At 58.5% G+C, this 22127-nt stretch overlaps 2 protein-coding genes across 8 annotated transcripts; one reads left to right on the top strand and one right to left on the bottom strand.

The window, feature by feature from the left end:
• Positions 1 to 94: 94 nt before the first annotated feature.
• LZTR1 (leucine zipper like transcription regulator 1) lies at positions 95 to 18300 on the top strand. Of its 6 annotated transcripts, none has more exons than XR_002515316.2 (21): positions 95 to 1172; positions 1631 to 1693; positions 4706 to 4762; positions 6453 to 6532; positions 6959 to 7067; positions 8043 to 8126; positions 8865 to 8922; positions 9625 to 9764; positions 10844 to 11045; positions 11418 to 11573; positions 12002 to 12112; positions 12866 to 12958; positions 13109 to 13223; positions 13308 to 13473; positions 13762 to 13931; positions 14078 to 14234; positions 14958 to 15084; positions 15174 to 15323; positions 15933 to 16038; positions 16123 to 16203; positions 16470 to 18300. XR_002515316.2 is itself a non-coding variant. In XM_003905258.5 (21 exons), exons 1-21 carry the CDS (start codon positions 973 to 975, stop codon positions 16584 to 16586), a joined length of 2523 nt encoding a protein of 840 aa, XP_003905307.1. In that variant the 5' UTR covers positions 95 to 972; the 3' UTR covers positions 16587 to 18300. The 6 variants fall into 6 exon arrangements, 4 of the variants coding, with proteins under 4 accessions (XP_003905307.1, XP_009215129.1, XP_021777084.1 ...); XR_002515317.2 differs by having other exon boundaries at positions 13311 to 13473; XM_003905258.5 differs by having other exon boundaries at positions 13128 to 13223.
• Positions 18301 to 18998: 698 nt separating this feature from the next.
• THAP7 (THAP domain containing 7) lies at positions 18999 to 21342 on the bottom strand. Of its 2 annotated transcripts, XM_003905257.4 has the most exons (5): positions 21276 to 21342; positions 21022 to 21101; positions 20449 to 20604; positions 19861 to 20001; positions 18999 to 19653 (listed from the first exon to the last, which is right to left on the bottom strand). In XM_003905257.4, the coding sequence occupies exons 2-5, from the start codon at positions 21099 to 21101 to the stop codon at positions 19101 to 19103; spliced, it is 930 nt and encodes a 309-aa protein (XP_003905306.1). In that variant the 5' UTR covers positions 21276 to 21342; the 3' UTR covers positions 18999 to 19100. The 2 variants fall into 2 exon arrangements, 1 of the variants encoding a protein (XP_003905306.1); XR_652683.3 differs by lacking the exons at positions 21022 to 21101; positions 21276 to 21342 and adding an exon at positions 20911 to 21000 and having other exon boundaries at positions 19282 to 19653.
• Between the last annotated feature and the right edge of the window lie 785 nt (positions 21343 to 22127).

The raw sequence follows: 22127 nt of genomic DNA on the forward strand, positions 1-22127 counted from the left end.
AGGGCCAGACCACAGGGAAACAGGCACAATCACAGCATGCTAGGTGCCACACCAAGGAAATTTGGCCTGTGAACTCCCAAAGGAGGTAGCAACTAATTCTGCGCCCCACGCCCTCCCACATCCCTCTCCCTCTCTGCGATCAGCGAACGCTTTTTGCTTTTGGCTCTGAATTTCGAAGGAAGGGTATTCCAGGTAGAAGGGACAAGCCCAAAGGTCTTAAGATAGTAAATGCTCCTTCAGAGGTGGCTCATGCTTGACACTTTGGGGCATTTGCCCACTTAGGGTTGTGGTAGTTGTGTCCTGAGACAGACCCCATGCTTTTCATAGCTGGAGCATTCTCAATCCCAGTGTCGGAGGTGACGCAGCTGAGGCCCTGCTAAGTAGAAATGAGAATCCAGAGGCTCATCGCCGGGCTGTCTCTCAGTCAGTAAGAACACCAAGGAGAGAGGGGAGATGCAGGGAGTCAGGGCTGGGGGCGCTAGCGGGAAAGGGAGCGTTGAGCGCCTGCAGAGGCCGCTGCGAGCCCGGAACCCTCCTTGGGGAGTCCCGGCAGCGGCAGACGATCCAGGCCGGAGCCATGCGCAGACACAAGGCATGCTGGGAACTGCGAGCCAGCCGCGGGTCTTCGGGCTTCGTGGGCCTGGGAGGCGCCGGGAAAAGCAGTCGCGACGGGGTTAGGGACGAGACACCGCATTCACTGGAAGGGACAACCCGGCGCCAGTACATAGCCTGAAACGCTCCCCAGAGAGTCCCACGCTTGCTGCGCCGTCCCCAACTGGATCCAGCACTCGCCCGCGGTGTCTTGGCAAGCGCTAGGCTTGTCGGGAAGAGCGGAAGGGCGCAAGCGCGGCGCTGCCCGGAAGTGCCGAGCTGTCAGTGCAGGGCTCGCCGGGAAATGTGGTTCCTCCAGGCGGCCCGGGGCGGTGGCCGCAAGTTCTGCGGACAGCGCGGCCGATCAGGCGTGGACCCGGGATGGCTGGACCGGGCAGCACCGGGGGCCAGATTGGGCCCGGGGCCCTGGCAGGCGGCGCGCGGTCCAAGGTAGCCCCGAGCGTGGACTTCGATCACAGCTGCTCGGACAGTGTCGAGTACCTGACGCTCAACTTCGGGCCCTTCGAAACAGTGCATCGCTGGCGGCGCCTCCCGCCCTGCGACGAGTTCGTGGGTGCCCGGTACGGTGGGCTTCATGGGGTCCGGAGGACAGGAAGGGCGATCTGCGAGAGTCCCAGGGCGGGGTCCAGGGGCGAGGCCGGTGCGTGGTGTCCTGGGGTAGGATCTGGTAATGAGGTGGATGGTGCTGTACAGGACGCTGTTCAGGGCAGGGGAGAGAGGGTTCCGAGAGAGTCCCAGAGCCCGATGACCTGGGACAGAATACTAGAACTAAGTTGTGTTTGTGGATATTGAGCTGGGGTCCCAGGTGCTCTGAGGTGGGGTGAGGAGTCCAGAAAGTCCTGGAGCCGTGTCAGGGGTCCTCACTTGCAGGGTGATTGGTGTTATCTTAGAAGATGATCGATCCTAGCAGTTGAGAGGTGATATCTAACTTCTGTGGCAGCTCTCCTGCTTAGTCCCATTCCTTAGGTGCCCCCCAGGAGGGTCCTGTCCTTACCGCCCTCCACTCCTTTCTTTCCAGGCGCAGCAAGCACACAGTGGTGGCCTATAAAGATGCCATTTATGTATTTGGTGGAGACAATGGGTGAGTGAGTCTGAGCATCAGTGTTTGGACCAGGTAGGGAGAAGTACTGTGGTCAGGGACTGGGCCTGCCCAGCTCCATTACTGTCCTTTCAGATGTTAGCTAGTGCCTCTAAGCTTCAGTTTCCCCATCTGTGAGATTCCTTGCACTCACCTCCCTGGTCGTGGTGAGGATTAAATGAGATCCTGCACTCATGATCCTCAGCACAGCTTCCAGTGGGTGGCACTTGCTCAGTATGTGGAACTGTCCCTCTTCTGAGTAGACGCAGCCTTGAAAGAAACACAACCACTCTTGCGGCCAGCCCTGCCAGGCACTTTTCTTTCCCTGGGCCTCATCCGGTATGGAGGACACAGTTTTATTTATTTCATGCATTTTTCACTTTTTGTGAGGGTTTTCCCACATTGCTGCGAACATTCAGGCAACAACATGATGTTTTGTTGGTGGGCACACCTCCTTTCACATAAACTGTCTCCAGTTAAGTTGTGGCTGGTTTCCTTATGCAGAGGGTGGAGTATTTGCACATGACCAGTTGTCCTATTCCTGCCTCTCAGCCCCAGGACCTGGCATGAAGCCCTGGAAGAGCTGGCTTCCTTTTTTTTTTTTTGAGACGGAGTCTGGCTCTGTCGCCCAGGCTGGAGTGCCGTGGCCGGATCTCAGCTCACTGCAAGCTTCGCCTCCCAGGTTCATGCCATTCTCCTGCCTCAGCCTCCCGAGTAGCTGGGACTACAGGCGCCAGCCACCTCGCCTGGCTAGTTTTTTTTGTATTTTTTTAGTAGAGACGGGGTTTCACCGTGTTAGCCAGGATGGTCTCGATCTCCTGACCTCGTGATCCGCCCGTCTCGGCCTCCCAAAGTGCTGGGATTACAGGCTTGAGCCACCGCGCCCGGCCAGATATACAGCTGGCTTCTTATTGGCTCTGCAGCCTTGGTCCTGCAGGCCTCCCTGGGGGGCTGGCTTGAGGATGGTGGGGTAGTCTGAACCCCACCAGGATCCGCAGACTGGGCAAAAGAGCCTCCTTGGGCATGGTCCCCTGGCTTCAAGACTGCCTTCCTCCCACTCTCTTTCCCCAGGAGTAGCCAGTGGGGCCCATTTACATATGCAAGTCAGAGTGTGTTCCTCCTTGGCTCATCCTCCTGTGATGCCTCCCTGCCTCTCTGAGTAAAAGCCCAAGTCTTCATGAGAGTCTGCTGCTCCTCTGCCCTCAGTCTCTCACTGTGCTGGGGCTGTACTGGCTGCCTTGCTATGTTTGGATTGTACCAAGTGCCCCCTTGCTCAGGCCCTTGCACTGCCCATTCTCTCCTCCTACCTTCCTGCCCCTCCTCTGATGCTTCTTGTGACTGAGGCCTTCCTTGGTCATCTGGACCAACTGGAGACCATTACTTCCCCTCCATCCCTCTTACCATCTTCATTTGTTCCTGAGGCACACAGATGTTAGTTATTATCCATGTGTTCAGTCAAGGCAGGGCCTGTGCTCCTTTTACCATTGTAAAAGAAAACTCAATAAATGTTTGGCAAATGAAGGAATGAAATAAAGAAGAGATGCCTACCCACAGGCGTTTACTGGAGCCTTAATGAGAACCCTCCAAACCAGAAAAGGCTTTGGTGTCCAGTACAAGGCAGCAGGTGGGAAATGGGGGACCTTCATCCTCAAGAGTGTCCGTAACAGGTAGTTTGTGTGACAACTGTGTAGCAATAAGCAGAAACATTTTTGCTGCAGTGTGACAAAGAAATAGGATACAAATTTGTCTCATTCTAGACTTAACTTTATAAAGACTGAGTACAAAGAAAGATGGCCTCCTGCAGCACGTGGGGCAAGTGAGGGAGGGAGGGGCGATATCACAGTCACCACCAGCTTCTAGGCTCCTGGCTTCCTGGCTGCATGGCCTCAGACACAGCCTTTGAACCACTAGGTATCTCACATCCATTTCACAGATGCACCCGCTGGTGCAGACTAAGACGGTGCAGGAGGCACCCAGCACAGGCTGGGCGTGAGGGGTGCTGGGCTCCTGTCAGTTTGCCCTTCTTCCCAAGGGCTGGGTAGTAATATGCCAGCTGGTTGTATTAGGTGGTCCAATGACCAGTGAATTTGTTTTCTATTTAATTGTATCTTTAACATGATTATGACATTGGCTTTTGCAATAAAGAAATGGCAGGGGCCAGGTGCGGTAGCTCACACCTGTAATCCCAGCACTTTGGGAGGCTGAGGTAGGAAGATCGCTTGAGGCCAGGCATTCAAGACGAGCCTACGCAGGAAAGCAAGACTTCGTTTCTATTTTTTTTTGAGACGGAGTCTTGCTCTATTGCCCAGGCTGGAGTGCAGTGGCGCCATCTTGGCTCACTGCAAGCTCCGACTCCCGGGTTCAAGCGAGTCTGCCTCAGCCTCCCCAGTAGCTGGGAATACAGGCGCCCGCCACCACGCCAGGCTAATTTTTTGTATTTTTAGTAGAGATGGGGTTTCACCATGTTGGCCAGGTTGGTCTCGAACTCCTGACCTCAAGTGAGCCACCTGCCTCGGACTCCCAAAGTGCTGGGATTACAGGCACGAGCCACTGAGCCCAGCGCATTGACTCTATTTTTTTTTTTTAAAGCAGTGGCAGGAAGATCAGAGAGAAGTAAAGGGTCTCCCCTGAAGCATGGGCAAGTGCTTGCAAGTTCAGAAGAAGGGGATTGGGACATGTGAATAGGGGTTCTGGAGGCTAGGGTGAGGTGTGAGGGTGACTCTGGCCTTTGGGCCATTTCGTGCCTGCTGGTTGGGCTCCTGGTGGCCACATTCATGCTTTGGTCCTGACCCCAGGCAGGCTGGTGGCTGCCTGTGTGGCAGCCCTGGTGCCCATGTCAGTTGGGGAGCCTTCTTTGTGGTCACCACTCTTGGGCATCAGCTGGTTGCCTGGCTGTGTTAGTGACCCAGCCCAAAACAGCCCCCTCCTCTACCCTGGCTACATGCAGTACCCATCTCTGGGGGTCCTGCAGAGCAGACCTGGCTAATGCCACCCTCTCTTCCGACTGCCTTTCAGGAAGACCATGCTCAATGACCTCCTGCGGTTCGATGTGAAAGACTGCTCCTGGTGCAGGTGGGTGGCCCCGTGCTCCAGGGCCCTGCCTTTCCTCCTAGAACACAGTGGCACAGTTCTGGGTCCCAGTTGCTAGCAGAGTCTCTCTCATCATGGGAAGCTGGAAAGAAGCTTCCAGGAGGAGACAACCATGGCCCCAGGGATGCCACACCCAGAGCCACCCTGTCAGGGCTGAGGAGATGAAATAGTTGCCCAGCACCTGCAGCAGCCAAGCTGGGCACACAGGGCGGCTCTCTTCCGGGCGCCCACCTCTACCCCGAAGCTGCTGCTAGTGTGGGTACAGAAGTTGCTATGTCATTTCTCTCATATGTGATTTTGTAAGATAGCTAGTAGTTAAAAATTAATTTTAAAAATCATTCTGAAGGCTTTGCAATTATTTGTCAAAAGTTGCTTAACTATAAAACTCAGAAAAAGAGCAGCCCCAGGTCAGCAGTGTAAATGGATTTTGAATTCAGTACATAAAATGTAAAGGCAGGGCACAGGGGCCCATGCCTGTAATCCCAACGCTTTGAGAAGCTGAGGAGGGAAGCTCCCTTGAGGCTAGGAGTTCAAGACCAGCTGGGCAACAAAGTGAGACCCAGTCTAGAAAGATAGACATATGATAGATAGATAGAAAGACAGAAAGAGAGATGATAGATAGATAGAGAGATAGATAATAGGTAGATAGCTAGATGATAGGTAGATTAGATAGATGACGTAAATAGTGGATAGTTGATAGATAGATGACAGATCAACAGACAGATGATAGATGATAGGTAGACAGATGATAGATTAGATAGATAGATAGATAGATAGATAGATAGATAGATAGATAGATGGATGGATGGATGATGGGTAGATGACAGACGATAGATGACAGGGAGATAGATGATGGATAGATAGATTATATAGATAGATTAGATGATAGATGATAGATAGGTAGGTAGGTAGATGATGGTTAGATAGATAGGTATTAAATGAAATTGATGGACCCTATGCTGTAAGATGCTGCACTGCTGCTGAGAGCAGGAGTATGGATGGTCCTGAAGTAGCATGAGGACCTGGTCACATTCTGTGAGTTGAATAAGCAATTTACAAGATATCTACCACTTGATTCCATTTTAAAAAATTCCATGGAAGCCTAAGTATGCATAGGAGAGGGGTGCAGGGAAGACCTCAAGGTGTTGCCAGAGGTGTTCTGGTCATGGGAATTTGCATGAGCTTTAGTGCCTATTTTGTTTTTTCCTTATTGGTGAGGTGCTTTTTTTTTTTAAGTTTCTATGATGAGACAGGTGTCACCTTCAAAATACAAAAATGAAACGTAGCCGGGCGCGGTGGCTCACGCCTACGTGTAATCCCAGCACTTTGGGAGGCCGAGGTGGGCGGATCACCTGAGGTCAGAAGTTCAAGACTAGCCTGGCCAACATGGTGAAATTCCGTTTCTACAAAAATACAAAAAACTAGCTGGGCATGATGGCGGGTGCCTGTAATCCCAGCTCTTCAGGATGCTGAGGCGGGACAATTGCTTGAACCCGGGAGGCGGAGGTTGAGCCGAGATGGCGCCACTGTACTCCAGCCTGGGTGACAGAGCGAGACTGTCTCAAAAAAAAAAAAAACAAGAAAGGCAACACAGGGATGCAGGGCCACCCTGTGAGGGTGTGGACCTCATGGGTGACGCCCACTGACTCTCACCACCCCTGTGCAACCCCAGGGCCTTTACCACTGGGACCCCACCGGCCCCCCGTTACCACCACTCGGCCGTCGTCTATGGGAGCAGCATGTTTGTCTTTGGTAAGCAGCCTCTTGCCTCCCAGGGGCTGTGTCGCCCCCGAGGCCCACAGACACCCTGCCCTTCTGCAGGCCTGGGGGGTTTGTGCTCGTGCTGTATACAGCAGGGGCTCTCTGTTCACCCTCGGCTTTGTCTGCCAGTCCTCTGAATTCTGCGCTGGATCTGGGACCCCTTGCCCTAACAGCCCTGAACTCATAGGGTTGGGTGTCTTTCGGTGTTACTGGGCTGTGGCTGGGAACAGTGTCCCGCTCATCTCTGCGTCCCCAGAGCCCAGCACGGAGGCAGGCAGGCAGTAGGTCCTTCTAGGGCTTATGGAGAGAGTCCTGGCTTATGCATTTTCAGTGGGGCCAGATTCTGGTCCACCTTCCAGGGTTTTAAATCTTCAAGACTGCCTTTGGGTTTGACAGTTTCTCACTCTCTTTACTCAGGGGGTTACACTGGGGACATTTATTCCAATTCTAACTTGAAGAATAAAAATGACCTCTTTGAATACAAGTTTGCAACTGGCCAGTGGACGGAGTGGAAAATTGAAGGACGGTGAGAAACTCTGCAGAAACATTTGGGACAGGCGGGGTTCTGGGTGGCATTGGATCTGGGATCTGTGCCCTGTTGCCTCCCAGATGAGGACCCTGAGGGCACACAGTAGCAGGGAGCTTAGGGTTGGTGGAATATCCCCCAGTGCAGCTGTGCATGGCCTGCTACCAGCCTTTAGATTCCCTCCTTTCAGAAGAGACCCAAATGGGCTGGGCGTGGTGGCGCACGCCTGTAGTCCTAGCACTTTGGGAAGCTGAAGCGGGAAGATCACTTGAGCCCAGGAGTTCCAGGCTGCAGTGAACCATGCATGCCTCACTGCACTCCAGCCTGGAAGATGGAGCAAGACCTTGTCACAAACAAATTTTTTAAAAAGACCCAATGGGCTGGGCGCGGTGGCTCAAGCCTGTAATCCCAGCACTTTGGGAGGCCGAGACGGGCGGATCACGAGGTCAGGAGATCGAGACCATCCTGGCTAACACGGTGAAACCCCGTCTCTACTAAAAAATACAAAAAACTAGCCGGGCAAGGTGGCGGGCGCCTGTAGTCCCAGCTACTCGGGAGGCTGAGGCAGGAGAATGGCGTGAACCCGGGAGGCGGAGCTTGCAGTGAGCTGAGATCTGGCCACTGCACTCCAGCCTGGACGACAGAGCGAGACTCCATCTCAAAAAAAAAAAAAGACCCAATGTACTGCTGATGGCGCTTCTGGGGTCCTGCTTTTTGAGTACCCCCTTTGATATTTTGGTGGCACCTGGGAGAAGGTTCTGTGCCTCTGTGGCTGTCTGAATTCCTCTTCAAGCCTCCAGTTGGCCTCTGAGGCTGTTGCTTATTCCTAGTGCCTTGTGGAGGCCCTGAAGCCCCAGTGTTGGGCGGATGTGGCCATGCAGCCTGGCTGTGGCCCCTGCACTGACCGTATGAGACTGTGAGGCTCAGGTCTGTGCTGGGCGGCCTCACTCCCTCCCCTCTTCCCTCACACTTCAGGTTGCCAGTCGCTAGGTCGGCCCACGGGGCCACGGTGTACAGTGACAAGCTGTGGATCTTTGCTGGCTATGACGGCAATGCCAGGTGGGTGGTGGTCCGGCCTTTGCACCCCACCTCCGACTGCACTGAGACCCGGAGGAGGCCATCCTGGCATTTGAGGGCTTAGGCTGGGAGAGCTCTGCCTAGTAGATTTTGAGTGTCACTGTCTAGGGGTTTCTTGGGAGGGGGACAGGGAAAGAGGAGGATGGGCAGATGGAGGTGAGGACCACTGGGTGGAGCCCCATGGCTACCTCAGTTGCTCGGGTGAGGATCCTCAGCCAGGAGTCGCCGTGCAGGGCTGAGTCGGTGGGCGGATGGGCGGTGCCCAGGCTCAGGCCCAGCCCTGGTTCTTGCCCAGGCCAAAGGCCTTTTCCTCCTTATTTTAGAAAGTTGGCTTTGCTCTCTTTTTCTGATTACAAAAGTAGCATGTGCTGGTTTCCCAAAACTTCAGCATCATAGAAACTCCTAACAATGCAGTGATGATGGTGGTGTCTGTGATATCTGTGTCCTCTCCCCACCCAGGAGGGACACAGCTGGCCTGCCACACTGCCCCAATGTCATGCATGAGAGTACTTGTTCTGTCTGGGCCGGGCAGGGGGCCCAGCACGGCAGGGATTTGAGGCAGTGCCTGCCACCCCACACAGAAGTTCCCACCTCATGGCTGCACAAGTCCCCTACCCTGTGTGGGGGTGGGGGTCCTCCCTTCAGCCATCCCTTCCAGCCAGGACCAGCCCACCCTGACAGCCAGACCCCAGGGGTCCTCACTGGTCTGTCCTAATACAGGTTGAATGACATGTGGACAATTGGCCTCCAGGACCGAGAGCTCACCTGCTGGGAGGAGGTGAGGGGCATCGGGAGCCAGGGTGCAGGTGGAGGAGGTGAGGGGCGCAGGGAGCCAGGGTGCAGGTGGAGGAGGTGAGGGGCGCAGGGAGCCACGGTGCAGGTGGAGGGAGGTGGGAGGCAGGCAGAGCCAGGCTGGGGGTCGAGGCTGCTTTCTTCCCCTTGCAAAGCCCAGCCTTGACCTGAGCCTCGCTCTCCTCCCTGGTGACCCGCGGGCCTTCATGACCAGTTCCTCACTGTGGCTGCGCAGTGATTCGAGCCTTAGTGTTTTGGATGGGCAGAGCGCCACGTGTGTGAGGGATGTGGTTTTGCTTTAATCCACCCTTTATTTCAATGCAGTGAGGGCAGTCTGCTGTCTAGTGTTCTGCTCCCTGGAACTCCCCCTGGGATTGCTTTCCCCTTTAGAAACATGGAATTTATCTATTTATTCATTAAAAAAATTTTTTTTTCTCAGTCTTCTGGGCATGAAAGACATATGGGTTTAGCCGCTGCTGATTTAACCCTGACGATTTTAGCCCTAGCTGTTCACAACTGGGCCCCCTGAAGTGGAGGAGACAGGGCTATGTGCTGCTCGAAGACAAATGAATCTGTGAACCCTCATCTGGGGAAGTTTCAAGAATAAAAGCAGTCCCATCTCAGCAGTCTTGAGCGTGGTGAAATGTGAGTGGGAGGCCAGGGCTGATCTGTTCTCTCCCCCATGCAGGTGGCCCAGAGTGGCGAGATCCCCCCGTCTTGCTGCAACTTCCCCGTGGCCGTGTGCCGGGACAAGATGTTTGTGTTCTCCGGGCAAAGCGGAGCCAAGATAACAAACAACCTCTTCCAGTTTGAATTCAAGGACAAGACGTGAGTACTCTGGCCAGTGGGGTGGAGGGAAGATAGTCAGTGCCCCCGAATCCTTGAATGTGAAGGACGCCCCCTGCACCTGGTGGCCATGGTAACCATCCTTCTGAGCTCTGTAAACAGCAGGAGGTTCCAGCCTGGAGCAGGGATGTGCAGGTCCCCAGGATATGGCTACAGTTTAGCAAGATAGGGCCTGGCAAGGAGGCCCCTGACTAGGCCTCCCTCTGACTATGAAGGACATCCCCTTCCCCGTGAATGGCTTGGTCAGTGCCACCAGTAACAAACGTGAACTGCATAGATCTCAAATGATGGCAGAAGACCAGAGGGGCCTGCAGGTCCCCAGAGGTCTGGCCCATGCTGCCCCTGGCTGCTGGCCAGCCCTTGACCCTGCAATGAGGCTGCAGGAGAGGGCACAAGGAGTGTGAGCTGCAGGTACAGAGGGTTTGGGAAGGGACTTGGGAGCTTCCCTGGAGGCCACGGATGCGTGGGAGGATGGGCAGGGTGCCCCAGGACGAGGGAACCTGTCGAGCGCCCGGGGCTTAGCAAGGAGCCAGATGGCATAGCCCTGCCAGGCCAGGATCTGTTCTGAAGTCTTCAACTAACTTAGCAAAAGAGGGGACTTGCTGGGAGGTACTGGGAAGCCTGGGAGGTGGAAGGTGCTGGAGCAGCATCAGGATGTAGGGTGCAGGCAGCTCCCAGGATGGGGACTCAGCTGTGGGGATGGTCTGACTGGGCAGCATGAAGATGTGCAATGGTCTCTGCACAACTTCACTCCCCAGAGAGCAGGACTGCCTGGCGGGTCAGATGCCACCCTCCTGCCCATCACTGCTGCCTGCTCCATGGGGAGACAGGGGAGCTCCGGCAGGACCCCACGGTGGGCCACATGGAACCAGGCAGGGCTGGTGCCAGTGCTGGATGGGGCGAGGGGTGCTCAGCGCAGGTGTCTAGGCCTCCCACTGGACCCTGGGCTAGTCACCGTAGGGGCTGCAGGGGGACCTCCCAGTGAGGGCCTGCTGTGGGGAGGCCCCGAGGGTGAGCAGGAGCCCCTGTCCCAGCATTGGTTCACTGTCGTGTACCCCCAGGTGGACACGCATCCCAACTGAACACCTGCTCCGGGGTTCCCCACCACCCCCGCAGCGGCGCTACGGGCATACCATGGTGGCCTTTGACCGCCACCTCTATGTGTTTGGGGGTGCGGCCGATAACACGCTGCCCAATGAGCTGCACTGCTATGACGTGGACTTCCAGACCTGGGAGGTCGTCCAGCCCAGCTCCGACAGCGAGGTGAGGGCTGCCGGCTGGACACCAGTGGCTCCTACCCTGCTCCCACCTTCTCCCCAGCTCCTCACAGCTTTGGGGCCACTTGGGGTTCCAGACAGCTACCAGGAGCAAGGCCAGGACACCTGGGCCTCAGCCCTGGACACCTGCCCCGGCCTCCAGCCCCAGCTTCACCCCACAGCCTGCAGGTGGTTAACGCTTCACACCCCGTCATGGCTGCATGGGGCTGCCGTGCTGCAGACCTTTCCTGGGAAGCCCACAGGCATGCAGCTCTTCCTTCTTTCCAAACCTGCTCTCAAGGCCAGGATGGTGGGGGTCTCTGGGCACCTACCTGGCCCTTGCCAACTGATCTTATGCCCACGTGTCTCTCCTCCTCAGGTCGGTGGGGCTGAATTGCCCGAGCGAGCCTGTGCTTCCGAGGAGGTGCCCACCCTGCCCTTTGAGGAGCGAGGCGGCTTCAAGAAGTCCCGAGATGTGTTCGGCCTGGACTTTGGCACCACCTCAGCCAAGCAGCCCGCCCAGCCCGCCTCGGAGGTACAGGCTGGGACCCTCATTAAGACTCCATCACCTCCTGAAGCAGGTCCTGTGATCAGCTGCTCTCACACATGGGGAGACTGAGGCCCAGAGAAATACTCGCTTGGGGTCACACTCCAAAGGAGGTGCAGGGCCAGGAGCCCTCACCCTGCTGGCCAGGCTGCAGCTTTCTGGGATGGGTGCCACACACTGGCCTGAGTGCCCCACCCACTCTGAGGGTCCCCATGGCCCGTCATGCCCCACTCGACTACATGGGTATTCAGGTCCCGCCTGTGTCTGTGGTTGCACCCAGGGGCCCTCCTCCCTTGGGGACCCTGCCCCCTGGCCCTTCATCGCCATGAGGTGCCGCGTCCTTGCCCTTACCTGGCTGCACCAGCCCCACTGTGGAGGCTCTGCCCCCCATTCCACCCTGCCTTCTTGTCCCCCAGCTGCCCAGCGGGAGGCTCTTCCACGCGGCTGCTGTCATCTCGGACGCCATGTACATCTTCGGGGGCACGGTGGACAACAACATCCGCAGTGGGGAGATGTACAGGTTCCAGGTGTGGGGCCTGTGGGCCTGTAGGAATGGCTGGGTGGACGGATCCCCTGTGATGGGAAACTGAGGCCAAGTTGGGGGGGCGGGGCTTATCCAGGCCATTGCCAGGGCCACACCTGGCAGGATGGAATCCTCCGGAGGAGCCCTGTGGGCTGAGGGTGGGCTGAGGTGGCACTAAAGTGGGCAGCCTCCGTGCAGTGGGGCAGGCGGATGGCACTGGGGCTCACAGCAGAGTCAGTGGGGGGAGCCGGGCCAAGCTAGGCTCAGCACCAGAGCCTCACAGGCATCACAGCCTGGCCCAGGGCAGCCAGGGCTGACAGTGGCTTGTGCTGACAGCCCCTTCCCAGGCCTGGAGGAACAGGTGGTCAGGGCAGGGACTCAGCCACAGTGAGGTCAGGGCCGGCTTCCTAGAGGAGATTGGGGTGGTGCTGGTGGGGGCCAGTGTGAGGACGCAGGTCCAGGCAGAGTGGAGATGGCAGAGCTCTGCTGAGGCCTGGGCCCCAGCTGAAGGCAAGAGGCAGGGGAGCCCTTTCCTGCTGTGGAACTGGCCGTGGACAGTTGCAGGTGCCGAGGCTGGAGCCAGGCTGTATTTTCAGGGTAGGGTGGCGGCGGCTTTCTCTCCTCAGCCAGGCCCACCTGCCTTCTGGGCCCTGAGGGTCAGCATGGGCCAGGTGGGGACCTCAGGGTCAGCCTGCGCAGCCACACTGGGGCCACTCTGCCATCCTCAACATCTAGCGTCACTGGGCCCCTCTTGCAGTTCTCCTGTTATCCTAAATGCACGCTGCACGAGGACTACGGGCGACTGTGGGAGAGCCGCCAGTTCTGCGACGTGGAGTTCGTGCTGGGTGAGGTGAGTGCCTGTCCTTGCACCCTGCTCTGCCTGCTGTGCCCGGGTAGTGGGAACTTCGCCCCTCAGAAAAACAGCTGCTGGCGTGGTGGTGCTGACCCTGGCCGGCTGGGTCTCTGTTCTCTGGGGCGAGGGTCCCATGCCCTCTGCCAGTGCATTATTCTTTGTGCAGAAGGAGGAGTGCGTGCAGGGCCATGTAGCCATTGTCACAGCGCGGAGCCGCTGGCTTCGCAGGAAGATCACGCAGGCACGGGAGCGGCTGGCTCAGGTGAGGTGCCTAACCGCCCCGCCTGGACCTGGCAGCCATGCCTGTTGTCCACTGGGGTGCCCTTGAACTCCCTTCTCCCCACAGAAGCTGGAGCAGGAGGCCGCCTCAGTTCCCAGGGAGGCCCCCGGCGTGGCTGCTGGTGGGACCCGGCCGCCCCTGCTGCACGTGGCCATCCGGGAGGCCGAGGCCCGGCCCTTCGAGGTGCTCATGCAGTTCCTTTACACCGACAAGATCAAATACCCACGGAAAGGTCCGCCTGGGTGGGGGTGGAGCAGGATTGGTGTGGGCTGGGGTGCGGGCCGCAGAGCCAAAAGGTGGGTGCTGCCAGCCCTGCCTTACTGATGGGCCCCCTGAGGCTCAGAGGCTGCAGGTCACCCTCATTACCCATGATCACTGCCACTGGATACCATCTGAGTCCCCCGAGGCCTTGCTCCTACCTAGTGGCCCCAACCCACACTCTTCCATACGGAGAGCCCTGTGCCCTGTGCCCCGCCCTCCCCTCTCCGGCGCCCTGAGACTGGGGGGCTCTGGGGCGCAGGCCACGTGGAGGATGTGCTGCTCATCATGGATGTGTACAAATTGGCACTGAGCTTCCAGTTGTGCCGCCTGGAGCAGCTGTGCCGCCAGTACATCGAGGCCTCCGTGGACCTGCAGAACGTGCTGGTCGTGTGCGAGAGTGCCGCCCGGCTGCAGCTGAGCCAACTCAAGGTGTGGGGTGGGGTTAGCACGATCGGGGTCAGATGGGGTGTGCTCAGGCTTTGGCCCCCTCCCTGCCCACCACTGTGAGCCCCTCGCCCAGCCTGGGACCCTGGCTTGACCCTGCCTGCCTGCCCGCCTGTGCCTGTCTGCCCCAGGAGCACTGCCTGAACTTCGTGGTGAAGGAGTCCCACTTCAACCAGGTGATCATGATGAAGGAGTTCGAGCGCCTCTCCTCGCCGCTGATCGTGGAGATTGTGCGGCGGAAGCAGCAGCCACCCCCTCGCACTCCCTCGGACCAGCCAGTGGACATTGGTAGGGAGCCCCGTTCCCCTTCCCTCGGGGCTGGGAGGGATGGTGTTCATCTGTGGCAGGAGACTTGGGAGCCATGGAGAGCACCTGCCAGGCCCTTGGGGTAGGGGTGGGTGCCATGGGACCCCAGAGTGCTCTCCTGGGTACGGGGCAGAAACAGATGTAGGCAGAAGCCCCCAACCCATGGGGCTTGCCACAGTGGGCTGTGTCCTGGTGAGCTGGGATTTCCTGAGCCAATTTCTGGGGGTGGACATGGGTACCTCTTTTGGGCTGGGATGTCAGGTCTGATGGCCCAGGGTCACAGTGATCAGTCACTGGACTTCTCTTTGCTTGTAATGTCACAGGCCCCTTCATTCCCCCAGCTCTCCTTGGGGGTCGTGCTGACCCCAGTTGCTGGCTCTTGGTGACATCTGCCGGCACCAGAGGCCATGCAGTGGGCCTGGAGGGGGCTTGATCATGAGGGCAGTGAAGGGGGGCACAGCAAGCTGGGTGGAAGATGAGACACTGGGTGGTGGGCTGTGTGTTCGGCATAGTGCTCGAGTTGGCCAGGGCGCTGAGGGAGGACAGAATGTGGCTGATGGTGCCTCAGGGCCAGAGTGAAGCCTTCTGCCTGGGTGAAGTTTTGTTCAGAGTGGCAACATGGGCAGATGTGCAGGAAGATAGTGCCATGGCGCCCCAAGGCCAGAATCCCAGGCTGTACCTGCTCAGGGTCCCTCCCACCCCCAGGCACATCTCTGATCCAGGACATGAAGGCATACCTGGAGGGGGCGGGCGCAGAGTTCTGTGACATCACGCTGTTGCTGGATGGGCACCCACGGCCAGCCCACAAGGCTATCCTGGCCGCCCGCTCCAGGTGGGTGGGGGCTGGACGGGAGGGAAGGGTGGGCCTGGATGGTGTCTTCGTTCTGCTGACAGCGGGTGCCTGCCGCTCATTGTCTACAGCTACTTTGAAGCCATGTTCCGGTCCTTCATGCCCGAGGACGGGCAGGTGAACATCTCCATTGGGGAGATGGTGCCCAGCAGGCAGGCCTTTGAGTCCATGCTGCGCTACATCTACTACGGCGAGGTCAACATGCCGCCCGAGGACTCGCTGCATCCTCACTCCCCAAGGAACTCCCAGGTCCCCACCAAGGGGTCCTGGCACCCACCTTGGGTGGCTTTGAGGCCCGCTTTCCTGCCCCAGCTAGGCGATCTGGGCCCAGCGCCTCCCTCCAGAGGATTTGCTGGTGCCTGGAGCTGGGCCAGGTGCTCTCCAAAGCAGTTGGCAGCTGGCAGGGAGGGGTTTGCAGCCAGGAGGAACCAGTGGGTTCCTGACCCTCACAACTGCCCAGAGGATGGGGTAGGTCATTGTTTTGTGTGACAGTTGAGCACAGACATGGAACTACTCCTCTTATGTCACTTCAGTAGGGGTCCAAACATGGAGGGTCACGATGCCTGTTAGGCTTGCAAGGCCATGGAATTGCGCTGCAGATGTGCAGACAGTATTTTTTTGGGGAGGGGATTCATGGTATTTGGATCCTCAGTGGGGCCTTTGACCCACTAAGTAGTTCAGAATCCATTTAGAGAGCATGCTGGCGTGTGGGCTGGATTGGAGTCTGGCCCCTGGTGGGCTTGGGGCTCCACCTGCGCCCCTCCCTGTCCTTCCCTGGGAGGGTGTGGGCGGACCAGGTTCCTTTGGTCAGCTCCTTAACCAGGCCCCAGCTACTTGTTTGCGGCCCCCTACTACTACGGCTTCTACAACAACCGGCTGCAGGCGTACTGCAAGCAGAACCTGGAGATGAACGTGACGGTGCAGAATGTACTGCAGGTAGCCCCCCAGCCCTGTGCCCACGGCAGCAGCTCCCACTGAGTGGGTGAAAGGGGCAGCGCCTCAAGGTCCCTGCCATTACAGATCCTGGAGGCAGCCGACAAAACGCAGGCGCTGGACATGAAGCGGCACTGCCTGCACATCATCGTGCACCAGTTCACCAAGGTCAGGGCTCTGGCCTCCCCTTCAGGACTTGCTTCCCCTCAGCAGTGGGCACGCCCAGGCAGGGAGGGGTGCCCAGGCTCTGTGGTCCCCTGCAGTGGTGGGTCCTGGGGGTGAGCGAAGCAGAGCAGCCCACCACTGGCTGCACCTTGCTTCATCCTTGGGACTAGCCTGAGCCCCGAGCAGCGTGGGCCCCAGAGGGCTCCACTGCCCACCATGGCCCTTATGTGGATCTGGTCCCATCTCCTTCCGGCCTGCTTGCCTTGCAGGTCTCCAAGCTGCCCACGCTGCGGTCGCTGAGCCAACAGCTGCTGCTGGACATCATAGACTCCCTGGCCTCCCATATCTCAGACAAGCAGTGTGCAGAGCTGGGCGCCGACATCTGAGGCCCTGTGGCGCCTGCCCATTGTGAAGAATTGCCGTGCCTGCCTGCCCTGCCCACTGAGAAGACTACTGGCTATGCGTCTGCCTATGGCAGAGTGGGTGCACCTGCCAGGCCGAGGGTCGGGGTGCCCAGAGCCTCCAAAGAGAGCTGAGGGGATGTGGGGCCCCAATCTCCTCAATTCACTGAAGACACAGGTCCCACAGAGAACAGATGATAGCAGATGATGAAGCAGACCCCCTCCCCTGATGTGGTGTGGATGTGAGGCCACGGCTCAGTAATGGGCTCACCACCCGGAAGTGGGGAGAGACCTTGGGCCTCCCACCCAGTGGTGCTTGGCCTGGCTCCTATGGCCTGGGTGTGCTGTAGACCCAGGCACTGGGGCCTGTCACCAAGGCTCCTCCAACATGCGGGAGGCGGCTTAGCAGACTTGCACTGCACCATGGAATCTGCCTGGGCTGCTCCTGTCCCGCCCACCCTCACTGAGATCCATGTAAGGGGCTCCTTTTCCCACCCAGAACTTGTGTGGACCCATGATGTGTGAGTCTCACCTGACTTGAGGTGAATTTTGGAGTAAGGGCCCTGAGGTCAGCTCCCAGGTCGGTCGTGCTGGGCCAGGCCTGCTTTTCACAGGTGCTGAAGGATCCCAGTCCACCTGTGTGCATGTCAGGGCTCAGCTGGGACAAAGCCAGCCAAGTCCCGCATGTCCCTTGCTGAGTATTCTGTCACAAGCCTCCATTAAAGCCACAGCAGTGCTACCTACCACACACACCTTGCTGGCCCAGCCACCACTGCTGGCCTCAGCCCCTCGGCCCTCCTGCAGCCGAGGACTGGCTCTGGAGCCCATGGCTTAGCAGATCCCCAGATGTAGGTCAGTTGGTCTTACCTGTCTCTATCCATGCTGTCAACTGCCCCCACCTGGGGTCACCCAGTCACACTAGGGAGAAGGGCTATGAAGGCATCCAGGCTGGCCCCTCCCAGGGGAATCCTGGAGGCCTGGGGTGGGCTCCTGCCCCTTCTGCCCTGCCTTGCCCCTGCACTGTGGTCTTGGCTCCTGTGGAAGGCAGGCTGCCCTCTCGCCCTAGTGAGGGCCCCATGTGAATCTACTCTGATGCTGGGGAACCAGTGCTTCCTTATTGGTAAGAGGATTCCAGGACCCCTTTTTTGTCGTGGCAGCCATGAAGCCACAACTCACCTTAGGGAAGTGACCTGCTCTCCTCTGGCTGTATGCAGATGGAAGGGGGCCTTGAGTGGCAAGTTGCTTAGCTAACAGGAACAGATCCATAGGCAGCCTGCAGGCTAGGAAGTGGCCTGGTGCAAGATGAGCTGGGAACAAGGGAGGAGCGAGCGGGAGCTAGGGCAAAGGCTGAGCCAGGAGGCCTATGCAGTGATGACACAGCAGGCCCAGGACCATGGCTAGGAGGTATATGTCAGCACCTGGAAGTGGAGTGCAGGCTGGGGCAGCCAGCCATGTGGGCCAGGTGCATTCACGCAGAGTGGGGCCACAGAGCCACCTACCCAGTTTCCACATGTGGCTCCTGCCACACCCACAGGGCAGCCTCCTCCAAATCCCTCTCCTGGACAGGTCAGCCCAGAAGCCTCCTTGAACTAGTCTGCAAACCCTGCTCTATGCTGACCCTTGTCGCTAAACCCTCAACTGTCTCTTCTTGACTTATATGAATAAATGAAATTATATGCCAAGGGCCCTAAAAAGCAAATTTTACAAAATTGTGTGGCAGTTTCTGGGAGTAGAATGAATTCAGTTGTGCTCCTTGGCAGGGAGAGGCCATGCTTGCAGTGAGTCACCCCACACACAGAGCTGTTGGAGAATTACAGCTGCAGCAAGGCCTTCCAGGTTCTGGGAGTTGAAGGAAAAGGATGCCGAGGCCAGGACCTGAGGGCTTGTCTCCCAAGTTCTAGCCACCTCTTCCTCGATTTCCAGGGGCTAGCTTGTTGGGGCTTCACTACCTGCTGACATGCCCCAGGAGGCTGATGACTGTCATCGTCGTCCCTGTTTTTCGAATAGAGATGGTAGTGAAGGGGGACGGGGAGAGGGTTGCCCTGCTTACCCACCAGGCTGATGGGGCCTGTGGACAGAAGCCTGTCATGCCCCTGCTTGAGAAGTGAATCTGGACTGGGTTTCAGAAGTGTTCTCAAAGGGGCTGGCTGGTTTAGGTCAGGGCTGTTTCAGATCCTATGGAAAGAGCACCTGGAGCTTCAGAGAACCCTGTGGGGCATGGAGCTGCACTAGCAGGGCTGTCTGCCACCAGTAGCTCTGAGGTGTGACAGCCAGGCTCTCTGTTCTCCTTGGCAAAGAGCTTGGACTGAGCCCTCTGGAAGCTGTAGCCACTGTCTGGGACAGCAAGCTTAGTACTCAGAGGGGCTCCAGCCCCCAGCTGAGCCATACAGCAGGCCCTCTGTCTAGAATCCGCTTTATTATGGCACCTGGTGGGATCTGAGGGAGGAAGAGGCAGCAGCCTTGCTGGGCAGCCCCTCAGTCAGTCCAGCGGCACCTCCCTTAGGCCATGCTGCTGCTCAGCTGCATGGCAAAGTCCTGCACATGCTCCTTCAGAGTCTGGCGGGCATCCGCCTGTGCCCTCTTCTCCCGTGCCCGCTCCTGCTGCAGCTTGGTTAGTCTCAGCCGCAGCCGCTGCTCCCGCCGCTTGCAGGCCTGCAGCTGGCGCTGGGCCTTGTCAAGGGCATCAAGGGCTGCCTCAGCTCGTCGCTTCCAGAGTAAGGCGCTGCCCACCTGGTAGCTGTGTTCATTCTGGATGTAGGCTCCAGCGGGTGGGGGCAGGCGCAGCATATAGGCTGAGGGGGAGACTGGCCGTGGCTCGAGAGGGGAGGGCTGCCGCTCTGGCGAAGGCTGGGCACTGCAGCCTGCTTCATCTGCCTGGGCACCCAGGGGGCCCAGTAGGTCTGAAAAGGGGCTGCTAAGGCCAGGCTCCAGCCTCCCTGCTGGGGAGGCCGGCAAAGTGGCAGGTGCTGAGGCCTCTTCCACAGGAAAGCAGGTGACATCAGCAGGTGGAGGTGGAGAAAATGGAGTTGTGGGCCCTCGGCCTTCGGAGCAGCTAGGAAGGGGGAAGAGAGACTGATGGGCTAGGCTGAGGGCTTGCCAGACCACACTCCACCAGCCCACCTGATCTCCTTAACGCCCAAACCCGATCCAGATTCTGTGCAGCAAGAACTCTGTCCAGTTAGACTGCTGGCAGACCCCCTAGGGCCCAGTCTCTCAGCCTAGGGGTGGGAGTAGGGCATCCCCCACCCATACCACATACCGCTTCCTGCATCGTCTGAGCCGGCTGACTTCAGAGGGGCCAGGTGGATAACTGTGTCCTTTGGTTTTGGTTATCCTGCGCAACTTGGAGAAAGACTCAAATATGGTGGGGACTGCCCCCTCCTTTAGCCTGTGATATCCGCTGTGGGGAAAAGCAACCCAGATGAGCTGGAGAGCAAGTGCTGCCTCCCCAGGCCAATCTGCCCCCAGCACCAGCGCAGTGGGAGGCTGGAAGGCACCGCGCACAATAGGTCTGGGGAATCCCAAGTCAGAGCTACACCAATCGCTTCCCTGCAGGACCCCTCAAAGTCGAGGTGCGTGGAAAACCTGCACAAGCAGCGCTGGGCTGACCAGCCAAAAAGAATTCTTTGATTTGTGGACTTGCTGGCAAGATTGGGGCTCTGAAAAATCCTCTCTGGAAAGGCTCATGTTTTTCCCCGTGTCACGGCACAGTGATCCTGGGGGTGGGTCTCACTGTACAGAGCTGGGAAGAGGAAACAGCCCCCTCGGACGCAGGCTGCTCAAGGGACTTCAGGACCTGCAGCTGTCCCAATCCGCCCGAGGCCCCACGTCCTACCCCAATCCTCACCTGATTCCCACCAGCTCAAAGCAGTTCTCCTCAAAGTGTTTGGAGCAGAAGTAGATGTACTCGGATGCCGGGTCCCACAGGCCCTGGCCGCTGGGGTCCAGCCGCTGGCAGTTGGCCAGCCACAAGCCTCGCCTCGGGTTGTCCTTCTTGGGAAGTCTGTGGAGCCACAAACCCGTGAGCACCAGGCTGTCCATAGCCCTGGGCTCATGCTGCCCAAGCTCCCCAGGGGGAAAACGCAGACCCAACACGCGCCGCCACGAGACCTCCCTGCGACCCCGCCAGGTAAGCACCACCGCCCCGGCACAGACGAGGCAAGGGGAGTCTCGAGAAGAAAAGCAGTTTCCTCAGCGTCGTCTGGCAGGTAACAGAGTGGGGCACTTCCAAGCCGGCTAGACTTCCCGTCCTCCCCGTCCCGACTGCCTTTGGTCCCGCGGGGACCGTCCCGCTCCGCCTCCCACCCACAGGTTCAAGCCTCCTCAGGATCCGAGAAAGGCGCGAAGCCTCTACGCAGTTGCGGCCCGAGGCGAGCAACGACTAGCGCATGCGCACGAGAACCCGCGCACGCGCGCTGACCTGTGGAAGGAGATGCCGCGGTTGCGCGTCTCGCGCGTGTCCCGTGTGCAGCAGCCGGCAGCGGAGCAGTGACGCGGCATCTGGGGAAGAGGCGGGAGTTAAGTCGCAAGCGGCTGTCCGGGCTTCCAGAGGAGCCTCGCGCCTCTAGCCGCCGCTCCTCCCCAAGGGGCTCTGGCCCGTCGGGGTGTCCCCCGGCCCGTTGTTGCCCCAACCCCGTCCCAGCCGGTTTCTTGACTTCTGTCAGCGGCACTCACGGTCTGGCCATTGCTGCGCCGCCGAAGTCTCGCGAGGGGTAGCGCGCGCCGGAAGTTGGTACCATAGAGATTGGAGAGCTGGAGGTGCTCCGCCGCGGGGCGGGGCGGGGCGGGGCGAGGTCCTAGCGAGCTGGGTTCGGAAGCGGTGCGAGTGTGCGAGTGTCTGTTGCGCCCGCGTCGTCCCAGCTCCTTGGACTACCAGTGTTGTCGCCCATGTGGGCTTCTCTTTCGTCGGTTCAGGCCTCACTCTTCTCCGTAAACACTCCGGCACGATGGAGCGGCCCCAGTGTACGGGTCGGCCCGGGAGCGGAAAGCTGCAGTGTCCTGGGAGCCTCGAAAGCCGTGGGGGCGGCAGCTCGCTTCCGGAAGACCTCTGACTGACGAAAGAAAACGGGGCCTGGGACGCTTGCACAAAAGAACCCGACAAAAACCAGAGCCGGCACTCACTCTCGTACCGGGGAGGTGGACTTGAGGGAGGGCAGGGTATGCCCCTGAATACACTGGCGACGTGTGCTGGGCCGGAGGTTCCATTGTAGCCAGCTTCGGCAGGGGCGTGACGGAGGGGGGGAAAAGCTGAGGATGCCGGTATGACAGGCAGCGTCGGGAACTGCTCCTGCGAAGCCGGTGGACACATGACCCGGCGGGCTGCTTGAGTCCTCATCTCCTCCCGTAAGACTCAGTGAAAATAGCCGCTCCATTCAAGGGCTTCAGAAGGTTTAAATGCAAAATAGGCCGGGCGCGGTGGCTCAACGCCTGTAATTCCAGCACTTGGGGAGGCCAAGGCGGGCGGATCACAAGATCAGGAAATGGAGACCATCCTGCCAACATGGTGAAACCCCGAATCTACTAAAA

This window comes from Papio anubis, chromosome 16 (genome assembly GCF_008728515.1).
Source record: "Papio anubis isolate 15944 chromosome 16, Panubis1.0, whole genome shotgun sequence".
NCBI lineage: Eukaryota > Metazoa > Chordata > Mammalia > Primates > Cercopithecidae > Papio > Papio anubis.

Coding starts and splice junctions, on each gene's coding strand:
- THAP7 (XM_003905257.4), bottom strand. CDS start 21,101: ATGCCGCGTCACTGCTCCGCTGCCGGCTGCTGCACACGGGACACGCGC. Junction 20,002..20,448: donor TTTGAGCTGGTGGGAATCAG/GTGAGGATTGGG, acceptor TTTTCCCCACAG/CGGATATCACAGGCTAAAGG. Junction 19,654..19,860: donor CTCAGACGATGCAGGAAGCG/GTATGTGGTATG, acceptor CCCCCTTCCTAG/CTGCTCCGAAGGCCGAGGGC.
- LZTR1 (XM_003905258.5), top strand. CDS start 973: ATGGCTGGACCGGGCAGCACCGGGGGCCAGATTGGGCCCGGGGCCCTG. Junction 13,932..14,077: donor TGCAGCTGAGCCAACTCAAG/GTGTGGGGTGGG, acceptor TGTCTGCCCCAG/GAGCACTGCCTGAACTTCGT. Junction 15,085..15,173: donor ATCCTGGCCGCCCGCTCCAG/GTGGGTGGGGGC, acceptor CATTGTCTACAG/CTACTTTGAAGCCATGTTCC.